Source organism: Gallinula chloropus (assembly GCF_964237585.1).
Source record: "Gallinula chloropus genome assembly, chromosome: 1".
NCBI classification, from domain to species: domain Eukaryota; kingdom Metazoa; phylum Chordata; class Aves; order Gruiformes; family Rallidae; genus Gallinula; species Gallinula chloropus.
This window is the reverse complement of record NC_140085.1, coordinates 17,686,854-17,712,124: the sequence shown is the minus strand read 5'-3', so window position 1 is coordinate 17,712,124 and position 25,271 is coordinate 17,686,854. Positions and strand designations below refer to the sequence as shown.

The 25,271-nt window shown below is 44.0% G+C and overlaps 1 protein-coding gene across 1 annotated transcript in view; it reads right to left on the bottom strand.

Annotated features, from left to right (window-relative positions):
* The window catches only part of TCF20 (transcription factor 20), a 97,824-nt gene extending 72,955 nt beyond the window's left edge, over nt 1-24,869 (bottom strand). Inside the window, exons 1-2 of the mRNA XM_084279440.1 lie at nt 24,679-24,869; nt 649-6,297 (exon numbers count right to left, since the gene is read on the bottom strand). Coding sequence (XP_084135566.1) covers nt 649-6,261 — 5,613 coding nt within the window. The 5' untranslated portion in view covers nt 6,262-6,297; nt 24,679-24,869. The remainder of the gene's footprint in view (nt 1-648; nt 6,298-24,678) is intronic.
* Between the last annotated feature and the right edge of the window lie 402 nt (nt 24,870-25,271).

Here is a 25,271-nt window from a genome sequence, read left to right as displayed (position 1 = left end):
TTTCACTCAAAGCTTACAGACCTCTGTGCGATTCTACTCTCTCCACCTTGTGTTGTAACGGCTGCAAATTCTCCTACAGTGAGTGGGGTAGGTCACAGAGTAACTTCAGTTGGAAGGGACCCCTGATGAAAGCAGGGCCAACTGTGAAGCTAGATCTGACTTTAGAAGTACAGTGGGTTGCTTAAGGCTTTGCCCAGTCACATCTCCATCTCCCTCAGTCCAATGTTTGACCACCCTCACTGTGAATTTCTTTGCTTAATATTGAATTAGAATTTTCTTTGTCACTATTTGTCTCTGCTGCTATTTGTCCTTCCACCCCAAGAAAAGCCCTCAAGAATATGAAATATCTAATGGGATAGAATAAGGACAAGGAAAAAAAAAAATCACTGTCGTCTTAAGAAAGCTTTTGAACATCCAGGACCCTTAGTAAGTAACGATCATCCAGCTTTTTGATGCCTGAATGATCTGTCTAATCAGGTGTGGCAGAGATCTAAACAAGGCCATCAAAAGGATATCACTGGAGATTTAATTTAAGATCAAAGATGATTGTTTAAAACATGGAGAGGAACAAGGAAAAATGGTGTTCCAAATTGTATACACATTGCAAATGAAAACAAGTCATTTCATATAGGAAGGTTAGGTACTCACCATCTCTCTCGCAATCTCCACAGCTTCCTGCAGCCCATAGAGCCTGCCACAGACCAGGTAGATCCCATTGGCCCAGAGAATACAACCCTCGTGGACCCAAAATTCATTGCTGTCAAGAGGTAGTTCAGGAATTTGTAACTCCAGCTCAGTGCCACCTTCTGAAGTGGGCATAGAGGGTTTTGAGTCCAAAGGAGTCTTTTCACTACCACTGCCACCATCAGTGGTTGCTTTTTTACAAGAAGCTCCCCTTGAAAGTGACCGAGAGGCTCCACTACAGTCCTCAGAGCGGTGCCGCCTCTTAAAGCGGGGATGAGCAGCTAGGCTTCTTTGTTCCTTCTGTTGTTGCTGTTCCTCCTCCTCTTCTGTATCTGTCTTGGAACCATTAGAAGCACTTTTGTGCCGTACCTTGACCTTGCTTTGCATTTCTGTGGCCCTCTTTGGAGGTGGGTTCTTGGGCAAGGTGGCTGCGTAATCCTGGGGGTAGAAAGGACCAAAGAGGTCACCCATGTTACGATAGCTGGCCCATTTGCCACACAGGCAGCACACCAGGTGCCCTAAGACAGAAGACTCTGTTACTACAGGGCCCTGCAGCATGAAAGTTGAGGTGGGCAGCACTTTGCTCTCCGCAGTGCTAGGAGGGGGTGTTGAAGACCTCTGTCCTTTCCGACCTCTCACCAGTTTGTTCTGCTCCTCTTCCTCCGCATTAATGATTGTGCACACAGCACCTAACTCGCACTTGTTTACCACATGAATATAAGGGAAAAAGGACTTATTCTTGGAGTCAGTTTTATCTACAGACTGGGTAGCATATTTAAGCTTGATCTCTGGTTCTTGAGGCTCCACGATGGGAGCAGCCCGCCTGGGCTTCCGCTTCCGTGGCTGCGCTGCAGGTTTTCGCCTCTCCCTCCTTTGCCTCTTCGGTTTTGGCTCACCACCACCTACCCCTTCTGAGGACTGCGAAAGTACCGGTGGGGGTGGTGGAGGCGGTGGCAGTTGCTGCTGTTGCTGCTGCTGCTGTTGTTGCTGCTGCTTCTTTTGCTTGTTCACGCTCCCAATTGGCCTCCCCTTTTTCTTTCCAGAGGGAAAATACCCCTTTGGAGGGAAACCATCTGGCTTGGGTGAAATGTTTGTCACATCTCCATCCTTTTCCTCAGACTTCGGATTTGGTTCAGAAGTAAACACATTGGAAGGGGAAATTGTTTTTGAGTCAGAAAAGGCCAGAGTTCCAGCTCCACTTACAGAACCATCAGACCTTCCCTGGCCAGCTGACTTCTGAGCAGGTTGTGGTGCTGCACTGGATCCTGCTCCTTCTTTACCAACACTGGCAGCTTCAGAAACCTCTTTCTTGGTTTTATCATCCTCACCGCTTTGCCATTCTTCTGAAGATCTTGGAAGAGTTATTTCACCAGCTGTATCCTGGCTTGCTGGCCCCACCTGATCTGACATTTCTCCTTTTCTCTTCTCAGTCTCTGGTCCATGTCCAGCCACATTTCCTCCTTCAGGTCCACTCTTTAGGGACAGGATGTCATCAAGAGTGACAGTATCTGCACCAGTTTCAGCACTATTGCTGGAAACACTTCTCCTAATATTGGGAGATGTAATTTTTTGAACAATAGCTTCCAGTTTTAATCCTCGCCCCTTTCTGGGGGGCAATATTTTGGTCTTGGCTGGGCTTGTGAGGGAGACAGCAGGGCAATTCCTATTATCAGGACTTGGCAGGTCCTTGAAGGAATCTCCTTTAGCAACTGACTTGCCAACATCTTGGCTTTGAGATGAATGGGCATAGGAGTTGTATGCTTTATCAGCTCCATCTTTTGCTGAAGTCATCAGTCGCCCTTTATCTTCACTGCCACTGTTCTTCATATCCTGTGGCTGTCTTTTGGTAGGGATAGGAGAGATGAAAGAACGGACTCTCCTCCTCATAATTAATGGATTTTGAGGAGACTGGTCTTCCTGGCCAGGGAGTCTGAGCATGGGATTACTAGGCTTAGGCAAATCTGTAGAATCCTCTCGTCGATGCCCATCGCTTTCTTGAGGGCAATATCTTTTTTGGTTGGCTGCTCCAAGTGGGCCACTGCTCTTGGCAGGAGAGGTTTGCCGAGAGAGGTCCCAACCAGACTCGTGATGTTGCAGCTTCTGGTTGCCATGTTTCAGTTCAGCACATTTGCTTTGAGTACTGTCACTGCCCATAACACAGCGCCCAGCTTCCTGACTTCCAGTATCATGGTAAGAGCTACCTTGAAGGTACATCATTCCATCCTTGTCATTTTTTAAGGGACTCCTTACTCTGTCCAGAAACTGCTGTTGTCTTGGGCTTTTCCTGGCTCCTTCCTGCCTGTGCTGAGCTGCAGCAATCACACCCTGAGCAGCGCTGCTTGCCCAATCTTTGTATTCTTCTTGCTGTTGCTGGTATATCTGCCTCTTGTAATGATACTGGGAATTTAAGCTCTGGTTCGGGTCACCGAAAGCATGAGGCCTAGCATTTGCGTGATACGCTGAAGCCAGAGACGGGCCTTCTGAATTCTGAGGGTAGGCAGAATGCAAAGAACCCCTGTTAACTCTTTCAGACAGCGTCATGTGTGGGTTCATGTGATGCAGATCCGCCCCTGGGCCTCTGCTTCTGCCTGGTGACATTTTCAGCTTATCAGCAAGATCATGAAATTGAGAAGGCGATTTACCCCTGCTGCTTCCAGTTCTGCCAGGTGCTCGTCTCATCTGCGTCGGTCTGCTGTCCTGCTGGGGAATGTAGTCTGGAACAACATCAGAGACTGCAGCTCCAGGGCTAGCATTGCCTCGGAAAGATTCATGCTTGATGCCAGCAGGATGACAATGGTCTCCTGTTTTTTTATTATTGAGACTAGCTGAGCTCTTTGACTGTTCAAAATCTTCTTCTTTTATTTGCCCACTGTGAGCTTTCATCTTCGTTTCCATGGATACTAAACCACCAGGGAGTATTACTGACTGGCTCAAGCCAGGGGCGAGACGTTCACTCCTTCCACTTCTGCCCTCAGGACCCATGTGTCCCATTGGGTGAGGGCCAGGATCTCTGACAAGTTGCCTTAATGGAGATATGTCACAGATCACTGATCTCCTCTCTGACAGTGCTCCCCCTTCATGGGCAGAAGACTGAGACTCCACATCAAACTTTCTAGCAAGAGGGTAATCAGCCAGATTTATCTGCTTCATGTCAGGAGCTACGCTGCTAGATTTCCTATCCCAGGGACCCCAGTGAGGGCCCTCCAGGAGAGACCCCATGCTTTTATTCAAGAGGCCTCTATTGGTCAATTCATTGGCTTGACTAATTAAGATATTGGGCCTCATGGCTCCCTCCAAACTCCCAGCCATCCCAGAATGCTCCTGTGCATTCCTAGAGTACCTTCTGTCGGGATGATGGTGGTACCCCTGTAAGACCTCCTGTAGGAGGCTAGGAAACTTCTCATTACGACCTTTGCGCTCACTGTGCCCTGGGAAGTCCCCTTTTTCTTGACCAGGATACTGTGGAAAGCCACCGATATTTCTCTGTATACCAGCTGCTATATTATCCTTGTAACTGTATCTTAAACTGCCAGGAGATTTGGAAGGTTCTGTTCTTGCAGGAAAATTTGGCCCAACAACTGCATGACCAGGCTGGCTGTTCCCCTCTCCATTATGATTAGTGTTATCTCCACTTTTGCTCCCTTTACTTCCTCCTCCTTGAGTTTCTGGCTGTGTCCCTGCATGCCCAGCTTCTTTTGTTCCACTACTACTACTAGCTGGTGCCTGACTGGCTGTGGAAGCATCATCTTGTGCAGGTTTATCTTGTCCACCTGACTTTTCTACTCTTCCTGTCATAGCTTCCCGGGAGACAATCACCCCAACTGCCTTTTCATTCACCTTTGGGGCATTTTCCACAGTCACCACAGCTTCCTTCCCATCAGGGGAGGCAACATCTTCCCTAGCTGCAGGGCTGCTGCTGAGTTTTGATGGCTCATTCTGAGACCCTTGTGCTGGTGAGGAATTGGATCTCTCTAAGTTACCCCCTTTGTAAGTGGTGTCTGAGCTGGTGCTCTGGCCACTCAGCTGTCTCACTCTTTCCCCATGATCCTCTGAACTACTGGAACAGCCACCATCAAGGGACTCTGCCAGGGGAGACTTGAGTTGTTCCTCTGCCTGTGAGGAGCCTTCTGAGTTGGTGCAGCTGTCAGCCTTCTTTGAAGAGGATGACCTTTTGGAACTTTTTTTCTGAGGTGCCAAGGCATCCGAGAGCAACATGTGCTGAACTGTGTTGGGCAGATTGGCCACTTGAGAACTCAGAGCACTCAGGCTGCTCAGCCCTGGATCTGTAAGCCTTTTTTCCTGCAGCCCTTCCAGACCAAATCCCTTGAATCCCCCTGCATGAGCATTGGGGCTCGGCATCATAGATGGTGTAGGACTAAGCTGAGGCATCATCTGCAGGATTCGGTTTCTAGAACCCATGGACATGTTGCCTTGCCCACACTGGAGATTTTCTCCACCTGGCATGAGTGGAGAAGGGGTAGAGCTGCAGCTCGGAGACTGAACCACAGATGCAGCAGGAGATGGATTAGAGATTGGACTGAAGTTTTGGTGGAACTGCATTGGTGACCTTACAGGAACTTCACTCTGGCTGTACTGTCCCACTTGACTTTGAAGAGAAAGTTTGGTGGCAGCATTTGAATACTGCATTACGTGCTGAGGTGGGTGCTGTTGCTGCTGCCCCTGCTGCCCACTTTGGGGGAGCTTAGACTGCTCAAAGCTTTTCATCTGTTGAGTCTGAAAGCTGTAGTTTGACTGGGTCCCATACGCCTGTGCATTGGAGCCCACAGCATGGCCTTCATACTGCGACCCAGAATTCACACTGTAGCTTCCATCGTAATTCTGTCCTGACTGGCCAAAACGCTGTGGGGAGGGAAAAGAGGAAGAGGAGGACGACGAAGGTGGCTGATAGTGTTGGCTGAACTGACCCACTCGTAACTGGTACCCAGAAGCAGAAGAAGGCAGGGTGGATGGACGCTGCATTGGCTGCAAGTGTGAGGTGCTAGAAGCAGATTGGCTGGAAGCCTGTGGTAAAGGCTGATGAGACTGATAGATCTGCTGTCTCAGCTGCTGCACCTGCTGCTGCTGGCTAGAAGCCTGCTGCTGATACTGGGCACTCCCTGGAGAAAAAGGACCAGTATAATCCTGTTGATAGTGGGATACACCCCCAAGGGTTGAATGCTGTGTTTGAAACTGGCCCACATGTCCCTCACTCCCATACTGACTCCCAAAGCTACTCCCCTGAGGGGGCCCATAGCTCTGTACTGGTCCGGAAGGCCTGCGCTGAGGTGGCTGCTGCCCTCCTGACGCCACTGGATCTTTGTTGGCAGCCATATAGTAAAACTCTCCTGCTTCTTTTCTGAAACCTTGGTAGCTCTGATGGCCAGAGCTCTCACCAGGCATCGCTGTAGAGGCTCCTGCTGCTCCACGACGTCCACTGCCGGCACCTCCTCCAAAGCTCTGGAACATCTGGGCCTGCTGGCGGGAGCTGAACTCTTCTAGTCGGGATGAGCCGTGCACTTCCTGCGGGTAGCTCTGCTGGTTTCCGTGGTAACTACTTTGCTCCCGAAAGGACTGCATGCTGTTCAGCAGCAGAGCGGCAGCTCGAAAGCCCTCCTAAAAGGGGAGAAAAAGAAAGAGGAGAAAAGGTATAGCATCCACATCTCCCAGTCACGCCAATACCACTGCTCCCTTTCACTGCTTTAATAGCTACTACATTTTAGCATTTGTCTTCTAGTTTCTGGTACATCAACATGCACCCCCTCCCTCCCTTTGCAAGTTTTTAAACTTCTAGGTAGCACAAGTAAGAGGAATCACTCACTTCCAAGAAAATACAAATAGGTAGTCAGGGTGTATTTTCACTATTAGTATTTCCCCCCTAGTCATTTCCTAACTGGGTCAGTTTATGTGTCCCTGAAGAAACAAACTTCCAACAATACCCTGCGCAAAGGAAAACAACCCTCACCCTCCAGCTCTTCTTTATGGCTAATACTGAGAGGAATAAAGTATTTTGCTACCACCTTAAAAGACGCAATGAGGAGTCTGTACCACTCTCAAACCACTCCTGGATTGTAGGAATGATATCCAGGGCCCACATTTCACTCTGGGAAAGATCTCTACTAGAAAACACTCAAGACAGAATTGACCAACATTCAAACCAAGACACTCCAGTGAAAAGGATCTATGGGAGCCTGTGAAAGAACCAGCATGCTCAAAGACATCTCCTCCATGCTGTGTTCCTGACTGCAGTGACACTTTTAGGTGAGAAGCAACGCAGCAAGATAACACATGGTGTTTCCTCCCCGCCCCATCTGCTTTGTTTTAAAAGCTAGAAAGTCAGAACACGTCCACACTATTTGAGCAAAAGGGTCTACAACTACAAGTCTTTGAACTTTTATATTACCTTGGTGAAACAAAACTGAAAATATTTGTCAGCCAGTATATCTCTCTTGGAATAGCATGTGTGATCATTTATATAATCAAGTCCTGAGTAAATGCGCTTCAGGAAATAGATCACCTGTAAGGTCCATTCCAATCCAAACCATTCTATGATTCAGGAAGGCCCTTCCTAGTACTTCAGTTGTGTGGAATCATGACTTATCTTCAATGACTGGACCACAGTTGCAAAATTATTTGGGGACCCTGGCTAATCCTTCTGTAGAAGCCTGATACATCATTAGATGCATTAAGAAAAGTAATGAACAAGTATATGCATATACACCATCATTTAAAAATTAATTTATATTTAAGAAAAATCAATAAAGAGATGACAAAAACATTTCATTTCTGAAACACATAATGGGTTTCTCTTCCTGACAACAAACCAGATAAAGCCACCTGGAGAGACTCTTTCCATTAAATGAATCTTAGAACAATGCTCACGCTTTTCTAGGAAACAGAACCCTGACTCCTCACTGGAGACTTCCTGGAAGATTTGCCTGCATTATGTTTTCTCAATTAGTCCTGTTTTGTGCCACGTCTTCTGTTGCCACATTCCACTAAACCCATTCAAAATTAAAGTCTAGTTTTACACTTACATTTTTTGCTTAAGTAGAAGATCACCAGAGTCCCAAGAAGACAGACATATAAATGGGGAGATGCAGGTGACATCTGGTATCATGTCCAGTTACTGACACATTTACTAGAATCAGAAGGGAACTTTCAAATTCTTGATACTTCCAATTCTGTCCCTCCCGTTCTAGGAAGTCAACGTATTACTGCTGTTTTACTGTTCTGCTCTAGTATTTTAAGTGCCATACTATAAGAGAGGTCTGCTGATCTGTTGAACTTTCCCTTTTTTTAGCATTTTAAAGATTACATATATCACACAAATAACACTTCTATGAATGCCACACTGTGCTGATATGTCCAGTTTGGGCTTCTAACAGATAAGCCTTTCCCATTTTAGAATTATTCCCATTGACATTTCATCAGTTTGAAGCTCCTGCCCTCAAAACTGGGATACCTAATGCAAATTTCTTCCTCTCTTTTCGAATGACTTGCTGTTAAGGTGAAAAATGGGACCAAAAAACCCAAACCGAAACAAAAAAAAACCCCACCTAACCCAGGGAAGAAAACATACATAGAAATAGAAGGAAGCTATCAAACTAAAGGTAAGAAAACATCTGCTGTAGCTGGCAGATGTTAGAAAGCAGCTTCTCTAGATAGGCAATTCGGAGCTCTGCAATCAGCAACATTTGTGTCATATGGGGAGTGCACACACACCCTGGCAGCCACGTGCTTTGCATCATCTTCTCGTAAAAAGCAATGTTTCCATCCTTATCGCAGGCTCAGCCTCTCTACAGAACCTCAGACTAATTTTTAAACACAACTTCAGCAAAGCTGACTTTGCATAGTCTGAATAAGGTCTCAGAAAGTCTGTTCTGCTTAATCACACAAAACCTTTCGTCATTGATATTAATTCTTCTATAATAATACTAACAGAGACTTGAAAACTGCCAGCATACCTTACTGCTAGGAAATATTCTTGACCTCCTCATTACTAAAAAAGGAATCATTTTAATTACATAATGTAACAAAAACAGCACGAGATGCCATAAAATACCTTTCAAAACAGAGATCCAGTAAAGGTCACCCTAAGACACAAATTTCTGCCCTATTTCATCTCATGCAATGACATAATATTTATTTAGTCCAGAAAATATATGCTCTAACTGAAAACAAGGAGGACATATTTTACCCCTTCAGTCTATTATTTTTTTAATTTTGGATTTTACCCTGACAGTTTTCAACACAAGAACTTCAATTGCTGCTGTTTTCATGTTTCCTACGGAGCATCACTTGCTTTGACTGTCTCAAGGAGCTTAACACAACCAGTAGAACAGCAGCCAAAGAAGAGGAGAAAAGCATGTCATTAATAGCAGAAGTAAGAAAAGATAGGAGGTGCCTCAATCCATTACATCATTGATAACTTAAGACACATACCACATTTCCTGTCATTAATGTGCTATAAATACAGGACTATTACAATTACTACTGTAATAATCTTTCTTAATAATAACAGTGCAGTAAAGTGCTTACATCTGAGTGCTATGTTCTCAGCGAAACTACTGAGAATAATTCCATTGGCAAGCCTTGTTAATAAAACACATTCAAGTCAGACGAGACCTCCAAAGTCTACCTATATCCACAGGAAAAGAATTCATTGATTTGATTAAATTTTCCTGGAAGCCTTTAAAGAAAGGATTTTCATCTGGCACACACTCCAGATGCAGGAACTCTAGAGAATGATATATCAGCCGGTGACTAGAGACTACAACACGATCATATAAAACTCCATAATGGTACACAGCCATAATTTCCCCATCCTCAGAGGGGGAAAGTCCCACCTCCATAAAAGTACTTCATTAACAGCCACAAGCTACATGTTTACAGTATTTCCCACATACACAACAAAAACGTACAAAACCTTCCCCATTTATTCAAAGGAAAGGCAAGATTCACAGTTTTTGCTACTCCAGTGTCACACCTCCACTCTCACTGCATGCGCATCCAGCTCTATCAATAAAGCTTCGTGATTTTCCTCTAGTATTCATTGCCTATAGCTGTAGAGCCACCTAAGCATAGCCACCTAGAGGTTACAGACTACATTCACTAGACTAAGGAGCTTCACTCTGCTCCAACACCTGTTTCTTCCCCATTAGCCCAGTAAACAAAATTTGCCTTCAGCCTGATAGGAACAAAGGCAACACATCACAACCTTGTGTGGCTGATGAAGGAACAGCCTCATTTATGAAATCACTGCACATAAGTCATGAATAAAGAGAAGCAGTAGGTCCTTTTATCCATCTCTCAGACTGACCATTCAAACAACTGAAGTTATTTCAGACAGCTCTTCAACATACCTTTCCCATGTGAACTTATTTTTAAGCACATCTACAAGGCAGCTTTTATTTCTTGTTTAATTGTCCGAAACATTCTTGTAGAACAACTTTGCTAATATAGGAGTTCCTCAAAATACAGAGCTACTGCATTCTGATCCTGCTGTGAGCAAGATTATTAAATGGCAGTCACCAGCATGCAGGCATCTTTCCACAGTTCCTGCATGGATACAAGACTGCCCCCAACCACTGCTGATTAGCAGGATTCATCAGCCCTCCCACATCAAGATCGCTGTGTGAGATGATTTTCCACAACACACTGTTGATAGGGTTTTAAAATCTATATACATCTTTAAAACTTTTTTTTGTCCCAATTATCAAGGACAGGACAAATACAGGGGAGCTCCTCAGATTTTCCCACGTCACACTGATGCCAACGTAGCGGTGCAGCACTACAGACAGCTCAAAATGAGTGAGCTAAACAGCACAATACTGTGGGGATATGCTTAATTCTTAACGATATGCCAATAAAGGAGCAAATTAAACCAGCATCACTTAATTCTGTAGGAGGTAAGTGAGGTCTTTCTGCTTCGTTAAATTTTCTTTAGATTTGGGCTGACTACTGTGACCCATCTGTGCAGAGAAGTCTCAGGCAGCAGTCAAATGCAATATATTTTTGGTGATCTGTCAAAGACCTCTCACTTCCTAGCATGCTTATCAGGAAGGGAAATGTAGTTACAGGCAGGTGACAAGCAGCAAGATAGCATTTTCCACAGCCCAAAAATGTACATGAACAAGTGGCTGGGTTTTTTTTAGAGTGTCCAGGCTTCTGATTAAAATAGACTTATTTGTTAAATGCTGTGCAGACAGAGATATACATACATCTCTGTAGCCACTTCTACTCACAACCCATGCACAATACAAAAACAACCATCTCTATCCTTCCTCACTGCATCTTCTTAAAGTCAGAAAGTGTGCCCACAGCCAAAAAAGCTCACCAAAGCAGAACTTCAGTAGGAGCAACTCAGCAGCATAATTTGTAAGTAAACAATTCCCAGGATCTGAATTAATTCTGGAATAAAGGAAGGAAAGACTTCCAGGTACTAGGTATCATTTCTATTGCCAAGGTCATGTTGCTAACCCCCATTTCTGCAGGTAGACACTTCTTATGTGCACAGCTGAGCAACAGCTGGAAATAGATTGATCTCGGTTCAGGGGAACACTGGACTCTCAAAAGCAGCATCTAGGGTAATCAGCTAAGCCACAAGTAGACAAATGAAGGGTCAATCCCAAAACCACATCTACGTAACAGATCTTCTCTCTCCATTTCTTGCCTTTTTAAAAGAATAGAGAAACCGTTTTATTTTTCAGCCTTAGACATCATATGAAAGCAAACCAAGACAGCTGGCACTCTGACAGGTCACCAGTCTGTCCAAGCAATAACTGTCACTGCTACCTTCTTCCAAAAAGCTGTGGTTAGCTGGAACTAACAGGTCTTTTCATATCCATACAGCCCTTTCAGATCCTGCTCCATTGAGAGTTACTTTTGTATACTCCAACTAACTAGAATGATCAAAGGCATGGGAAACTCCTGTTACTCACCACCCCACTACTAGAGAAAGGGCAGTCAGATCTTGCCCTCACCAATGCATCATAATTTACCAAAGAAGCCTTACTACACCACTCTAAGTTTAAACAGTATACAATTTTTCATAGAGAGTACCAGAACCACTTAAAGTAGATAGAAGTATCTTGGAAAGTACATAAAAAGAAAAGTTAAAACCAGATCATGCTATTGAAAACTGAATTTTCCATTTAAAAAAATAATCATGGCACATCTTACTACACCCATATGTCACTGTTGCACATGGGGAAGTGTCTCATAATCCACATTAGTGACATTGTGCAAAGACACAGAATCTGAGTTTTGTCCTACCCAATGAAAATGTCATCAAAAAATTCCTCAGATGAGTTAAAGCATGGCCAAACATTCCCTCATCTCACAGAGACACTATGCCTTCTTTATCAAAATGTCTGTACAGCTTTTTAGAAAGTCACTATGTATGAGCTTAAATCTAAACAATTAAGGAAATGTTTCTCCCAGAATGGGTGAAGAACAGATGAGCACGGCAGAAGGAACACAGTGAGCTTTGTCAGTCGAGAGAGGAGAATGCTCCACGGATTATTGTGCTACATTCACTTCATGTTTCATGTATTTCTCCTGAGTGGCCACAGAAAATGTTACTAAACCCAAGCCCTCCTATCTCTCAGGGGAGATGTGAACAGCCATAGCCAGAGCATTCAAATGCTATACTAAAAGGCATTATTTTTTGCTGCTGTTCATATGATAGTGTTTTTGCATGTGTATATAATTTGACCGATTCGCCCCCAAAAAAATATTCTAATATTTATATTTTTTTAAAAAAAAATATTTGGATAGCACCAAATCAAAACCACACAGACATTTTTGGCTGCAAATCTTCCTTACTTACTACAGGAGCAAAACTAAAATACCATCTCCAGTTTAGCTCTGCACTTTGAGTGTACATGAAAACATGCATTTCTAGAAATATAACTCATGATCAAATTTCAGCAGAATTTTAGGTATCTGTTTTTATTATTACATCTTTAGTTCTTGGCCCGAATTGACAGCAATGCACTTAAATACCTTTTAAACATCCAGTAACCAACTGCTGAAAGTTACCCATCTAAATTTTAACAGGTACCACTATTTTAAGAACCACCTATACAAATAAGTCAGATTCCATTTTATGTCAAAGATTAAACCAACAATTTTCGTTTCACATATAGTATCGATCCCCTGTGCACTAACTTAAGAGATCCTTCTGCCTCCTCCTTGGTGCTAACACAGCCATTCATGCAGTAAGGCAGATGAGGGAACTGATAAGGCTGAAAAACAGTTCTGCAAAAGCGAAAGGCCACTTCTGAACCGACAGATCCATTCGCTCTATCATCACACAAACATCTGTGCCAGCAAAATGGACACAGCAGGATCTGCATAAGTGGCATGGCTACTGAAGTGCACTTGAAATCAGAAGTTCATATTTAAAAGGCTCTTCATCTTGAAACAACAGTCAAACAACCCTTCCCACCAACAACATGAAAAATAATAGTGATCCCTCAGCTCCTCCTCTTTTCTCCAAGCTGCAGTTTAGCTGATGGCAGATCCTCACCCAATTCATTAGTTCTCTGAAAAGTTCAGCATATCTCTATACCCCTCTTATTGCAAATTCACCTGTGTCCCTAATTCCAACATCTCCATACAGATAAACATGTCTGCATCCGCAGTACAGCGAGGTCTGAGCAACTGCTTCAAGGACAGCTCCTGTGGGCCCTTCACCTCCTCAGACACACAAGGCAGACAATTCCCACCAAACCTCCCCCTTTCAGTCACAGAACTGATGACAGTGAAAAGTCACCAATTATTAATTGCAAGAGGAGGCAGAAAAGAGTGAGCCCGGCTGCACGTTTCACCTGTCCAAGCTCTCGCTCCCACTGCGGAAATGAACCCAGTACTGCCCGTACTCAGAACTATGAACTAGTAAAAAAAACCCCACCCAACACATTATTTTTTACTTAACTTTTATAATTTCTTTACACTAAGCACTAGGCCCTGACTAATGCATTTCAGGCTTTATCACTTAGAATTATGACAAGCTGCTAAGATGAATACTTAGGTCATATTTAATATTACCTGAAATACACATCTTTCCATTCAATGTGGTCTATACAATTAAGTCTTTTTATTCTGTTTTACAATGCCTGGTGCAATGAGCCTGTAACTAAGACTCCTGGGAACTCCTCAAGGCAAATTAAGTAAATTAACTCAAAACCTCTATCAGTTATGTGCAAGTATTATTACAATACAGGTGATGTGCTGTATACAAGAATTAAACCCATTGATTAGGATGACACCATTGTTGGGGATAATGCCACCTAGTTACATTATGTGCAACAACATTAAAATCAGGTAGAAATATAACCTCTATCTACATAAACTAACAAATAAAAGAATTACTGTCCAATTGCAGAAAAGATGTACTCTAAGTTTTGTCCTCCAAATTTCTTAGACATGATTATTGCTTTAAGCAACACAAGAAATTTAGCTATGCACTTTACCACTTTCAAGTTTCACTAGCCAAGGTTACCATCCTTCCTATCAACTTCGCACCAATTTGGGTGTGGAAGGCCTGCAAATACTCCTGCTATGGAAAAAAAAACCTAAAACAGGCAGAGGCCATAGGACACTTACTGATGAAACATCAGGGGAAACAAGGGGTTCCTCTAGCATAAGAAAGAAGTGCTTCAACTTCCCTCAAAAAAAAAACCAAACCCAACAACAAAAAGAAACACCCCCCAAGCATTTTAAAGATTTTCACACTATAAAAAAAGCTTTTCTCTCCCAGACACCTCTCTCAGTCTCCCACAACCTATAAACATCACTTCACTTATTCATTCCCCTCTGGGTTCCACAGTACCTGCCTCATACTAAAGCCCAAAGTTGGAACACCCATTCTTACAATTAAAGTGTTGTATCCTAATGGACTAACAGGGAGAGTCTAAGACACCAGCCAGAGTTACAGGCAGACAGAAGAACCAATTCAGATAAACGTATGAAGTATTTAATATTAAAAGTGATTCAACAGAAAGATTACTTGAGTGGCAGTACTATTTTAAGGAGTTCCTCCCCCTCCTACCCTCCCATTCCCAAGACTTTCATTCCCACCCCAGCACTGCAGCTTTTCTTTGGATTTTTCAGTTTAGACTTTCTTGAACCATCTCCGCAGCTACACTGGTGGAACCAGACAGATGACAGAGAGGAGGCAGCACACTGCAGTGTTGGAACAAACACTTGAAAACTCCTGAAGTTTGTACTTTCAAAAATTCCTCTACCACTTAACTTTAGCCTAAAGCACTTTCATCGGTTCACTCTCACCAGCTTCCCCATGGAGCCAATGAAAGCCTTCCAGAAGGTCTCTTTCCACGTCAATTTTATAAGGTGATTAAACTTCTAATGCACCTCAGTTAAGTGCCTGACACTATAAATTCAGGCCATCATAACCAACAAGGTACTGTACCTGCTACGTTAAATGCAGACACTTAACTCTGTGCTTCTAAGTTCTGCTGCTCCAGCCAAGGGCATGGTGAATGACAACAGCTATCAGACCACACCACAGACAAAGTTAACTCTAATGACCACAAGCAGTTCACAGAGGTGAAAAAGCTACGACTGCGGATCCTCTCACAACTGCAGTCTAAACCTTCCTCCTCCCACAGATTTCAGTATCCCTACAGTTACAGTGTCAGGCCACATTGGAGTTTTTCGATGGAGATACACTTGGAATGTTGACTGAAGGATGAAGCTTCTCTGGCATGCATTCCATCCTGCATCCTAGAGTCAGTCGGGAGTTGAACACAGAGGATGGATGAAATCAGCACCACAGAAGAACAAACACCTCTATAAAAGCACATTAGTGGAGCGTAACAAAGAAGCTGCACTTGGAGCATAATTTTTTGAGATGCTGGAGTGAAGATTCCAAAGAAATACAAAGGGAGACAAAGGGAGCTTGAGATGGTCCATGGCTCAGAATTAGTCCCACCATTCTGTTAAACTTGAGCTCCTGCAGCCATTCATTCTGTACACCAGAGAGAAGAAACAAGACAAAACCAGAAAAAACACTGTTCCTTTCTCCATCCTGCCTCCTCTCAAGAGGTGGCTAAATAAAGAGGGACAATTAACATAAACCATACATGATGGATTATATATAATCATTCCATAATGCTAATGTATTCCTAGAGTTCTATTACAGGAATATAAAGATGAGATGCTTTAAAACATCCAAACATTCAGTGAAGTTTGCTGCTTTGTTTCAGTTAGCAAGGTAACAAAAACCAAGTTATTGACTTTTACCTTGAAAATTGGTCCTGATTTAATTCCTTATGTTCCATTAACCAACTGGGCAAAAGGCTCTTATTCCTCAGCTTCTTTCAGAAGGGCAATGTATACATGGAGCTAATCAGCAAAAATTTCATGAGTAAACACAATCTAATAGTGTCTTTATAAACACTATAGCTCTCTGGTAAGCAAGGAAGTTTATTTCCTAATTCCTCTTCCTGTTCACATTTAGGAATTTCCTGACCCTGCTTCTCACTGAGCTAAGAGATGTGCTTTCCCTGCTGAGCCTGATACACATTCCATCAAGTCAGGCTTTTGCTTTGGCTGTAGAGCATACATACAGTTAACCACTTCTCCCATTGCCACTCTCAGCAGTCCTATTACATACTTACATATATACACACACACCCCTCTCCAGTTTTCCACTAATTCCACCTTTTAAACATGGAGCAAACTGTATTTCCACAAGGCAACACAACAATGAAACAAACAAAATGAAGAGATGACAACTCAAATTTCTGTACCTAATGGCAGGATACTACCATCATTGAGGAAAAGATGTACTTATGGAGCAGTTCTCAAGAAAGAAAACAGCTTTGTCTCTGATAACCAGAATACAAGATCCCCAGTGTAGAAAAGTATCCATCCCAGAGCAAAAGGTAAAAAGAGCAGAAGGCAAGAATCACCACCTGGCTCCTCATGCTGACTGAGGTCAGAGTGCAGAGATGGGGAATACCACACTGCAGTGGACCTCCCTCCCCAGGTCATCACCAAAGCCAACCCCCTACCACGGTAGGCAACCAAACAATTCTGCATCAATGAAGTTCTCTTTATGCATTCTTACAGTAATTGGGAGACTAAGAGAGCCAAAGGAAGGATGCTTCTCCATTCCAGCACAGTGATTTGGCGGGAAGGGGTGTAAGGATGGCACAGTCTTTTTTTTTTTTTCCATGCAAAATAAAGAGCATCACTTTGGAACAACTCTCAATTACGCTCCCATGGCTCTCCAGCAGTACAGAAGAGAATCTGCCACTCAGCAATGCCCAGCAATACAAAGACAATCTGCTACCACCTTCTGTAACAATTTTGCCCAACTCACTTAATTCACTGCCTGTTAAGTGTCTTATCAAATTTTTCAAGACCTACTTAAAAAGACCTTTTTTATGTAGCAATACACACGAGGTATGGTCAGGATCACGAATATCAGAATATCTCATGAGCACAAGATATCATGCAAGTATGCTGAGGAGAGGGGAGAAGGGAAACTACCCCATTTCCACATGCAAGAAGGGACAGGGAATACTTAAGTGTCAAACCAAAACATACACCATATGACAACATTGTTGACTTCATGTTTTTTTCCTTGAATTTAAAACCAGAAACCAAAGGAAAAGATATGATAATACAGAATCATTTAGGTTGGAAAAGGCCTTAAATCCATCAAGTCCAACCATTAACCTAGCACTGCCAAGTCCACCACTAAACCACATCCCTAACTGCCATGTCTACAGAGTCTTCTCAGTAACTCCAGGATATTTTTCCTGATATTTAACCTAAACCTCCCCTGGTGCAATGAGGCTGTTTCCTCTTGCCCTATCGCTTGTTACTTGGGAGAAGAGACCAACACCCACCCAGCTACAACTTCCTTTGTCACTATCTACAACTACCTGAAAGTCTTCCCTCTGACTCCTTTTCTCCAAACTAAACAACCCCAGTTACTTTGAGCCTCTCCACACAGGACTTGCTCTCTAGACCCTTCCCCAGCTTCACTGGTGTGCTTTGCACATGCAGTTGGCCTCAGCCCATCAATCCAGCTCATCCAGATCCCTCTGCAGAGCCTTCCTACCCTCAAGCAGATCAACACTCCCACACCTTGGTGTCACCTGCACATTTACTGAGGGTGCATTTGACCCCCTTATCCAGATCATTGATAAAGTTATTGAACAAAACTGGCCACAGTACTGAGCCTTATTAACCACCACTAGTGAGTGGCCACCAACTGGGTTTAACTCCACTCACCACAGTTCTATGCACACAGCCATCTCACCCGTTTTTTACCCAGCAAAGAGTACACCCATCCAAACTGAGAGGAGCCAGTTTCTCCAGGAAAATGCTGTGAGAAATTGTGTCAAAGGCTTTAATAAAGTCCAAGCAGACAATATCCACAGCCTTTCCCTCATTCACCAAGCTGGTTATCTTGTCACAGGAGGTGATCAGCTTGGTCAAGCAGCACCTGCCTTTCATAAACCCATGGTGACTGGGCCTGATCACCTGGTTGTCCTGTACGTGCCACATGATGATACCCAAGATGATCTGCTCCATATCCTTTCCTGGCACCAGGGTCACACTGGCAGGCCTGTAGTTAGCTAGAGCCTACTTCTGTCCCTTCTTGGGACACATGGGTGTCACATTTGCTAACCTCCCCCTTAGCCTAGACTACTGGTAAATGATGGCAAGTGGATTGGTGAGCACATCTGCCTGCTCTCTCAGTACCCATCTGGCCCCATAGATGTGTGTGTCTCCATTGTGTAACAGGTCACTAACCATTTCCCCTTAGATTATGAGGGCTTCTTTCTGCTCCCTGTACCTGTTTTCCAAATTGGAGGGCAGGTACCCTAAGGACAACTGGACTTACTAATAAAGACTGAGGCAGATAAGGCATTAAATACTTCAGCCTTTTCCTCATCCTTTGTCACTATATTTCCCCCACTGCACCCAATAAAGGATGGCAATTCTCCTCAGCCCTCCTTGTGTTGCTAATGTATTTATGGAAACATTTTTAATTGTCTTTTACAGCAGTAGCCAGATTAAGTTCTGTTTGGGCTTTGGCCCTTCTGTTTTCTCCCTGCATAACCTCACAACATCCTTGTAGTCCTCCTGAGTTCCCTGCCCCTCCTTCCAAACTCTTTTTTTTCTCCTGAGCTCCAGCCAAGGCTCTGTTCAGCCAGGACAGCCTCTTCCCCACCAGCTCATCTTTCAGCACATGGAGACAGCCTGCTCCTATGCCTTTAAGAGATCCTTCTTGAAGAACATCCGGCCTTCCTGGATGCATCTGCCCTTCAGGACTGCCTCCCAAGGGACTGTCAACCAGGTCTCTAAAGAGGCCAACCACCCTCCCTGGAAGTCCAAGGCAGCGGTTCTGTTGACCCCACTTCTTCCCTCCCTGAGAATCAAAGCCTGTCATTTTGTGATTGCTGTGCCCAAGATGGCCTCTGACCAGCCACAAGTCCTTCTCTATTCATGAAGAACAGTCTCAGCAGGGCACCTTCCCTGGTTGCTTCCCACACCACCTGTGTCAGGAAGTTATCTTCCACACACTGCCAGAGCCTCCTACCCTGCTTCCTCTCCGCTGCATTTCCAGCTGGCATTATAACGCTGATCACTACATTTATCAGATAACCATTTATATTAAAGAAAATCACATGCATGTTCCCACTATTCCAGAATTTATACTCTTAGGGAACACTGTTGAGCAAATCAAGTCTTATGGAAATTCAAGCGTATCCAGGCATTTGACCAAAGGTAAGAGCAAATTGCAGGTATTGAATTGGAGGCTGACTAACCATAATTCATTACAGTGTACAATAGCTTATTCCTTTAAGTTCTGGCAGGTGTGACAGCACAGATTTTTCTTTCAGCTAATAAGTTTTACGTATGCTTTTCACAGTCATTAGCAACGTTGTATATGGACATGAGCCATCTACAGTCAGCTCTGTTAATACCAAGTCTCTAGTTCAGTTAAAAGCTACTACCAAGAAAGAGTTTGCAGAACGTATTTTTACAAGAAGAGTGATATGAACAGGACTTCCAATAAACTGTGCAGAAGCTTCTAGCATAGTAGCTCCCCACACAATTTCTAAGTACTGAGCTCTTATCAGAACTCATCGGAGGGTTCTGTTTATGGCTTGCAATTTACTAGCAATTAGATGACTGAGTTCATACTAGTAAAATAACTCGAAAATAAATCATCATATTCCAGTACAGAATACACAATGATTCCATATGAAGTTATTGGTATGAACACAGACTTGCTGCAAGCTTACAAAGAGGAGGGAAAAAACAGTCATTTTCCCAGCTTTTTGTATGTGTTGCATCACAACGCAGGCAAGAAATAATGGGCTTCTCAATTGCAGAACAGATCCAATCTCAAAGGGACTCAAGCCAGGGCTTTCAGACAAAGAACCTGGTAACATTTTCTTCCACTGTTCCAATATCATCATCAGTCATAAACATCACGGTGAAACCAAGAAACACAAAGAGCACTGGCAAAAGCATATGCATATTCACTGTCACCAGGTCAAGCTGCCAAAAGGACGCTTGTGTTCAATTCTACCAGGTCTTAATTCTGTTCTTGAGGAATCCCTAGACAAGAAGCAGGAAGAAAACCCAGGAGTTGTACTGCAACATGAATGCTTTGTTGTATCCAGGACAAAGCTACAAGTTTGACTGTGCTGTTGTTCACAAACACAGCACAAACAAGTTCAAGAGAGTAAAATTTGATTTTCAGTATTTTTTTTCTTTGTCTTCAAAGGCAAATAGGCAGCATATCACAGACTCCAGGACATCCTGAACTCGTCCTTCAACAGGGTTAAACAGAATCCATTTTTGATTACATGCCAGCCTCAGCTTTTGAATCTTGTGGAAGACTGAACCCCATCCCTGGAGGCATTTAGGGCTAGGTTACACAGGGCTTTAGGCAACCTGGTCTGGTGTGTCCCTGCCCATGGCAGGGGGTTGGAACTAGATATCTTTGAGGTCCCTTCCAACCCAAAGCATTCTATGATCTTTGTGTCCAGATTTTTTTCCTCCCCCTTCTTTTTTTGGTAAGAAAGGAAACCCATGTACACACACAGCATAGAAAATCACGTGCTTTTCCAAGTATCCCAAAACAAACCAATAGGTAACTTCATGGTCAGCAGCTGCAGGAAGGCACAGCTACAAAGCCAAGGCATGGTATAGCTAGACATTAGTGAGAGATGGTTGCACCAGCAGTGCTGTATGCAGCTCTAATACAGAATCTTCCATTTTCCCAGTCAGTCAAGACTGAAGTAGAGTTAAAAACTGTAAAGAAAGAGACCCAGGTCAGAATTAAAAAAAAAAAAAAAAAATTATACCATTAATAAGAGTTTGACAGAAACAGAACAGCACATTAGGATCCCATTACCAGAGTACAATAGCCTCTCCTGCATGACTTCAGAAAAGTACAAACACCTACTTACATTTTGTTCGTGTCCTCTATCAGCAATACTAAACAGTTTTCTATAAAAAAGTCTACATAGCATATCAACAATATTAGCAGCTGTTAAAAATACTTAAGATTACCTTTAGTTTTAATTTCAAAAATACAAAAACTAAGCCAGAAGAGTGTTGGTTTGGTGTTTTTTTTGGGTAAATCCTCTCAAAAAAAGATAGTAAAGAACAACCCCCTTTTGCTATCAGACAGCAGTTTAATAACTTGAATGGGAAGAGTTGGTTGGTCTCAGTCCAGTCCCCAGCAACAAATCAGAACGTTAGCTGGCTCTTCAGAAACTGTTGCACATAATCTTCCCTGTCTCAGAGGCCGATGGCAGGATTAAGTAACACAAATGCTCACACAGCCAGTTAAGGTACACACTGAAGCCTGAGGAGCTAGCACTGCCAAAAATATTTTTAAATCTTTGAAAGTTGTAAGAACTCAGGTTCCAAAAACATTAGTCTAATACCCTTCACAAGTATAAAATGTAATTGAACAGGGTATGAAAAAATAAATATACGTTTTAATTAAAAAGCTACCCCACCCAAACGGAGATCTGGCATACCCTGTGTCAAAAGGCAAGATATGCACAAGCCAGCTATAAACTCTTAAATATACCCTTATCTCAAATTATAGGGAAGCCAAGCGAGCAGCATGAAATTATTCAAGTTTATTACATATTATGCCCTCGCTGCAGATAGCAACCTGCCAAGCTGGTAGAATAGCAACAGGAATTGTGCAGTACTATTCCTATGAAGGGACCCTTCTAGGAGCAGTGTTATTGCCATTTTGCTGTGCTTCATGGGTGGTTTAGTTAAACATGACCTAAAAAGGAAGGGAGAAAGTAGGTATGCAGTGATTTTCTTTTTAACACTGTACCAAGAGCCCAAAAGGACTTCTTTGCACACGTTTCCACTACAGGAAGAGGGAAGGGAGGGGGATGGACCTAAAACCTACACATTTCACTCTTCTTTTTTCCTACAGACTTTGTGGACTTCTCAATCACAGAAAAAAAACCCATATTAAGTACATTTTTAGTTATACTGCTTTACATCTTTAAGTGCAATCTGAGTATTCTCTAGAAAGCAGAAAAGAGGTTATCTTCCCAGTTCTTCAGCTGAAGGTTAAGGAAGCTTCTGACAATACAAAGAGGTCTCCTTTACAACTAATACATAAAAGCAAGTTTGCTGCATCATTTGAATAACCTTCTGGTCTTATTTATGCAATACAGAAACAGATTTACTCCATTAGTAAAAATTCACCTCAAGTCTTCTTTATGAATCACCAGTAACTAAGAAAAAAACCATAAATGAATACATATATATATATACATACGCAACCTTCTCTTAAAGGCACTCACAGCCAAGCTGCTCCCATGCACTTTCATTTAAGGAACGATGCTGCCCCAGAGATATTTTAAAGTATATTAAAATACATTAAAGTATACACCAGCAAAAATCCCAAAACCTCTGAAATATGACTTAGGGATCAAAGCCCTAACTGTATCAAAACATACACTATTCTACTAGAAAGAGTTAAAGCTGAGTATTTTGAAGATGCCAAACTTGCGCAGAGGTCCAAAAACCTCCCCTACGTATTTGTTTCTATTTGGGTTTCTATTAATACCAAACCCAAAAGCTATCAGCTTGTCCAAGGTCAGTCCCAAAACTGTAAGCAATAGAAGTGTACAGTAGCAAGTTGTGGTTTTTATATAAAGGGTGTTGTCATACTCCCACTCAGAAGGCACAGTAGCTTGCTTGCTAATTTAACCAGAAAACACAAAAACATGCATTTCATGTAACAGCAATTTACAGAAATGAGGAAATACTGGTCTCCTCTACTCATAACATTAACAAAGTTTAAGACATAGATGACTAAAGTTAACAACTATCTCTTTACACTTTTAATAGCAATTCCTTATGCAGCATGCTGATACAGCTGTCTTTTTACATGCCCACTGAACCTAATGCAGAGGCAACAGAAAAAACAACACAGCTTTAAACGACTCAAGTTAAGGTGAACTAATACAGAACCCTAAAGACTACACTGAATACAAACAAAATACCCATCTGGGACAAATGAAAACTCACAAGTAACAGTCCTTAGTATTGAACACACACGCTTAACCAAGTGGACTCAGTTATGCTGTGAAATACTCATCTCTCACCCTCAGAAAACAGAGTCACCTAACCAAAAAAAGCAATCTTGAAAAATAGATGAAAAAACACAGCTCTTCTTGAATTGAGTTCATCCAATATGCTACAAACCTTACCCAGACATCACTGTATCTCCATTGTCCAGTCACTTTACTGTTCTACAAAGACTAGGGAAAGGTGAGCCAACTGCTACATGCACACCTATTGATCAGGAAACACGCTAAAAATCAAAGACTGGGAAGAATAACCCATGCATGAATCAACAGGCACAAGTAATACATACATGCATAGCTTTCAAAACACTAACCTTAACACAGAAAGGTCTGGAACTGATCCTCATTCCCCTCACAAGTATCTTTTATTTTCAAAGTACTATTTAAAAAAAAACGGGGGGAGGGGGAAACGGTACAGGAAATAGTGCTACAATTTCATCAAACTGCCTGCCTTTTTAACAAAAGAGGGAAATGTTATGGATAAAACAGTATACACGAGAAATAAAGGATTCTGGTCATGTCAAGTCTACCCATAAAGATTATCACTTGTTGATTCACACAAAAATGTGCTCCTATTTTCAACTTAATAACAGAGTCCCGGTATTATTAAGACAGCTCTGATACATAGGCTGAAACATGTTACATAATCTTCTCTTATTCCTTCCTTGAAGGCAAAGAAAAACACTTTCCAACTGCGGTCGTAAACACAACTTCAAGCAAAGTAAGCACCATTCACAAAAGACAACCTGATCCTTACAGCATCCCAAACACGTTAGATCCCGATTACCTCTGCAAATGAACAATGCTAGATTAACCCTCCAGAAAGAAAAAAGCACCATGAAGCCCCAAGCGTTTGCAACACAGCCAGTCCACCTACTGCAGTTTGCGCGCTGGGTGCGCCTACCTTCCCCAACGTCTTTATCATCCAGCTCTGCATCAGAACCAGCAACCCCGAACACCCCCATAAAGACTTCACAATTCTCGAGAAAGAGCCTTGTTTTGGGACAGAACAGCAGGTGGGCACCTCCCCGCACCACGGAGCACGAGGGCCTCTCATAAACACTTCTGATTTTTTTCTTTTTTAAAACAAAAAGAAGGGGGGGGGGAGGGGAGGAAGAACTTCCCAGGAGCCCTCTCACGAGTGTCGCACCGAACACTCGCTCTCCAACTCGCGGGTGAGACCTCCACATCCCTTCCCACACTGCCTCCCGCACTACCGAAGGGGCCTCGGCGTCCCCGTTTGGGGGCGGGGGTGCAGCGTCGGCGGGCTGGCTGGCACCGCCGGGAGCCCTCCCTCCTCAGGCCGCCCCCACACCCCGACACTTCCCGGGCCGGCCCGAACGCGGGTGCCCCTTACCTGCGACTCCCCCTCCCCCCCCCGCCGCCGCCTTTCCCGGCGCCTCCCGCCACCGCGGGAGGTGCGGGCGGGGCGGGGGCGGCTCAGCAGCGCGGGCGGTGGGACGCCGCCGCCGCAGGCCGGAGGCCAGGCCGGAGGGAGCGCGGGGGCCCGGGGGCGTCTCGCTCCATTCTCCCCTCACACACGCAGAGACGCGCGCACACACACACACAGGAAATAACACGGGGTCAGCTGACCCCCGCCAGCCAATGACGGCGGGCGCTGGGGAGCAGCGCGCGCCAGCGGGAACGGCGCGAGGTGGCTGGTCCCGGCCGGGCAAGGGAACGGGGAGGAGAGGGGGAGAGGCGCGTGCGCGCGCGGCCGCGTGCATGCATGTGCCTGCGCGCGCGCGCGGCAGCCGGCGGGGGCGCGGCGGAGCCGCCCACACACACACACCCACCACGCGCCGGCTTAAAGGGGCCGCGCGCCGGCACCCCGGGCAGCTGGAGGGTGGTGCCGCCCCCGCGCCGCGCCGCCGCACGTGGGCGAGGCACGCCCGGCGCGCGTGTCCCCAGCCCCTCCGCCCCCGCGGGCAGCCCCCGCCCGGCGGCCCC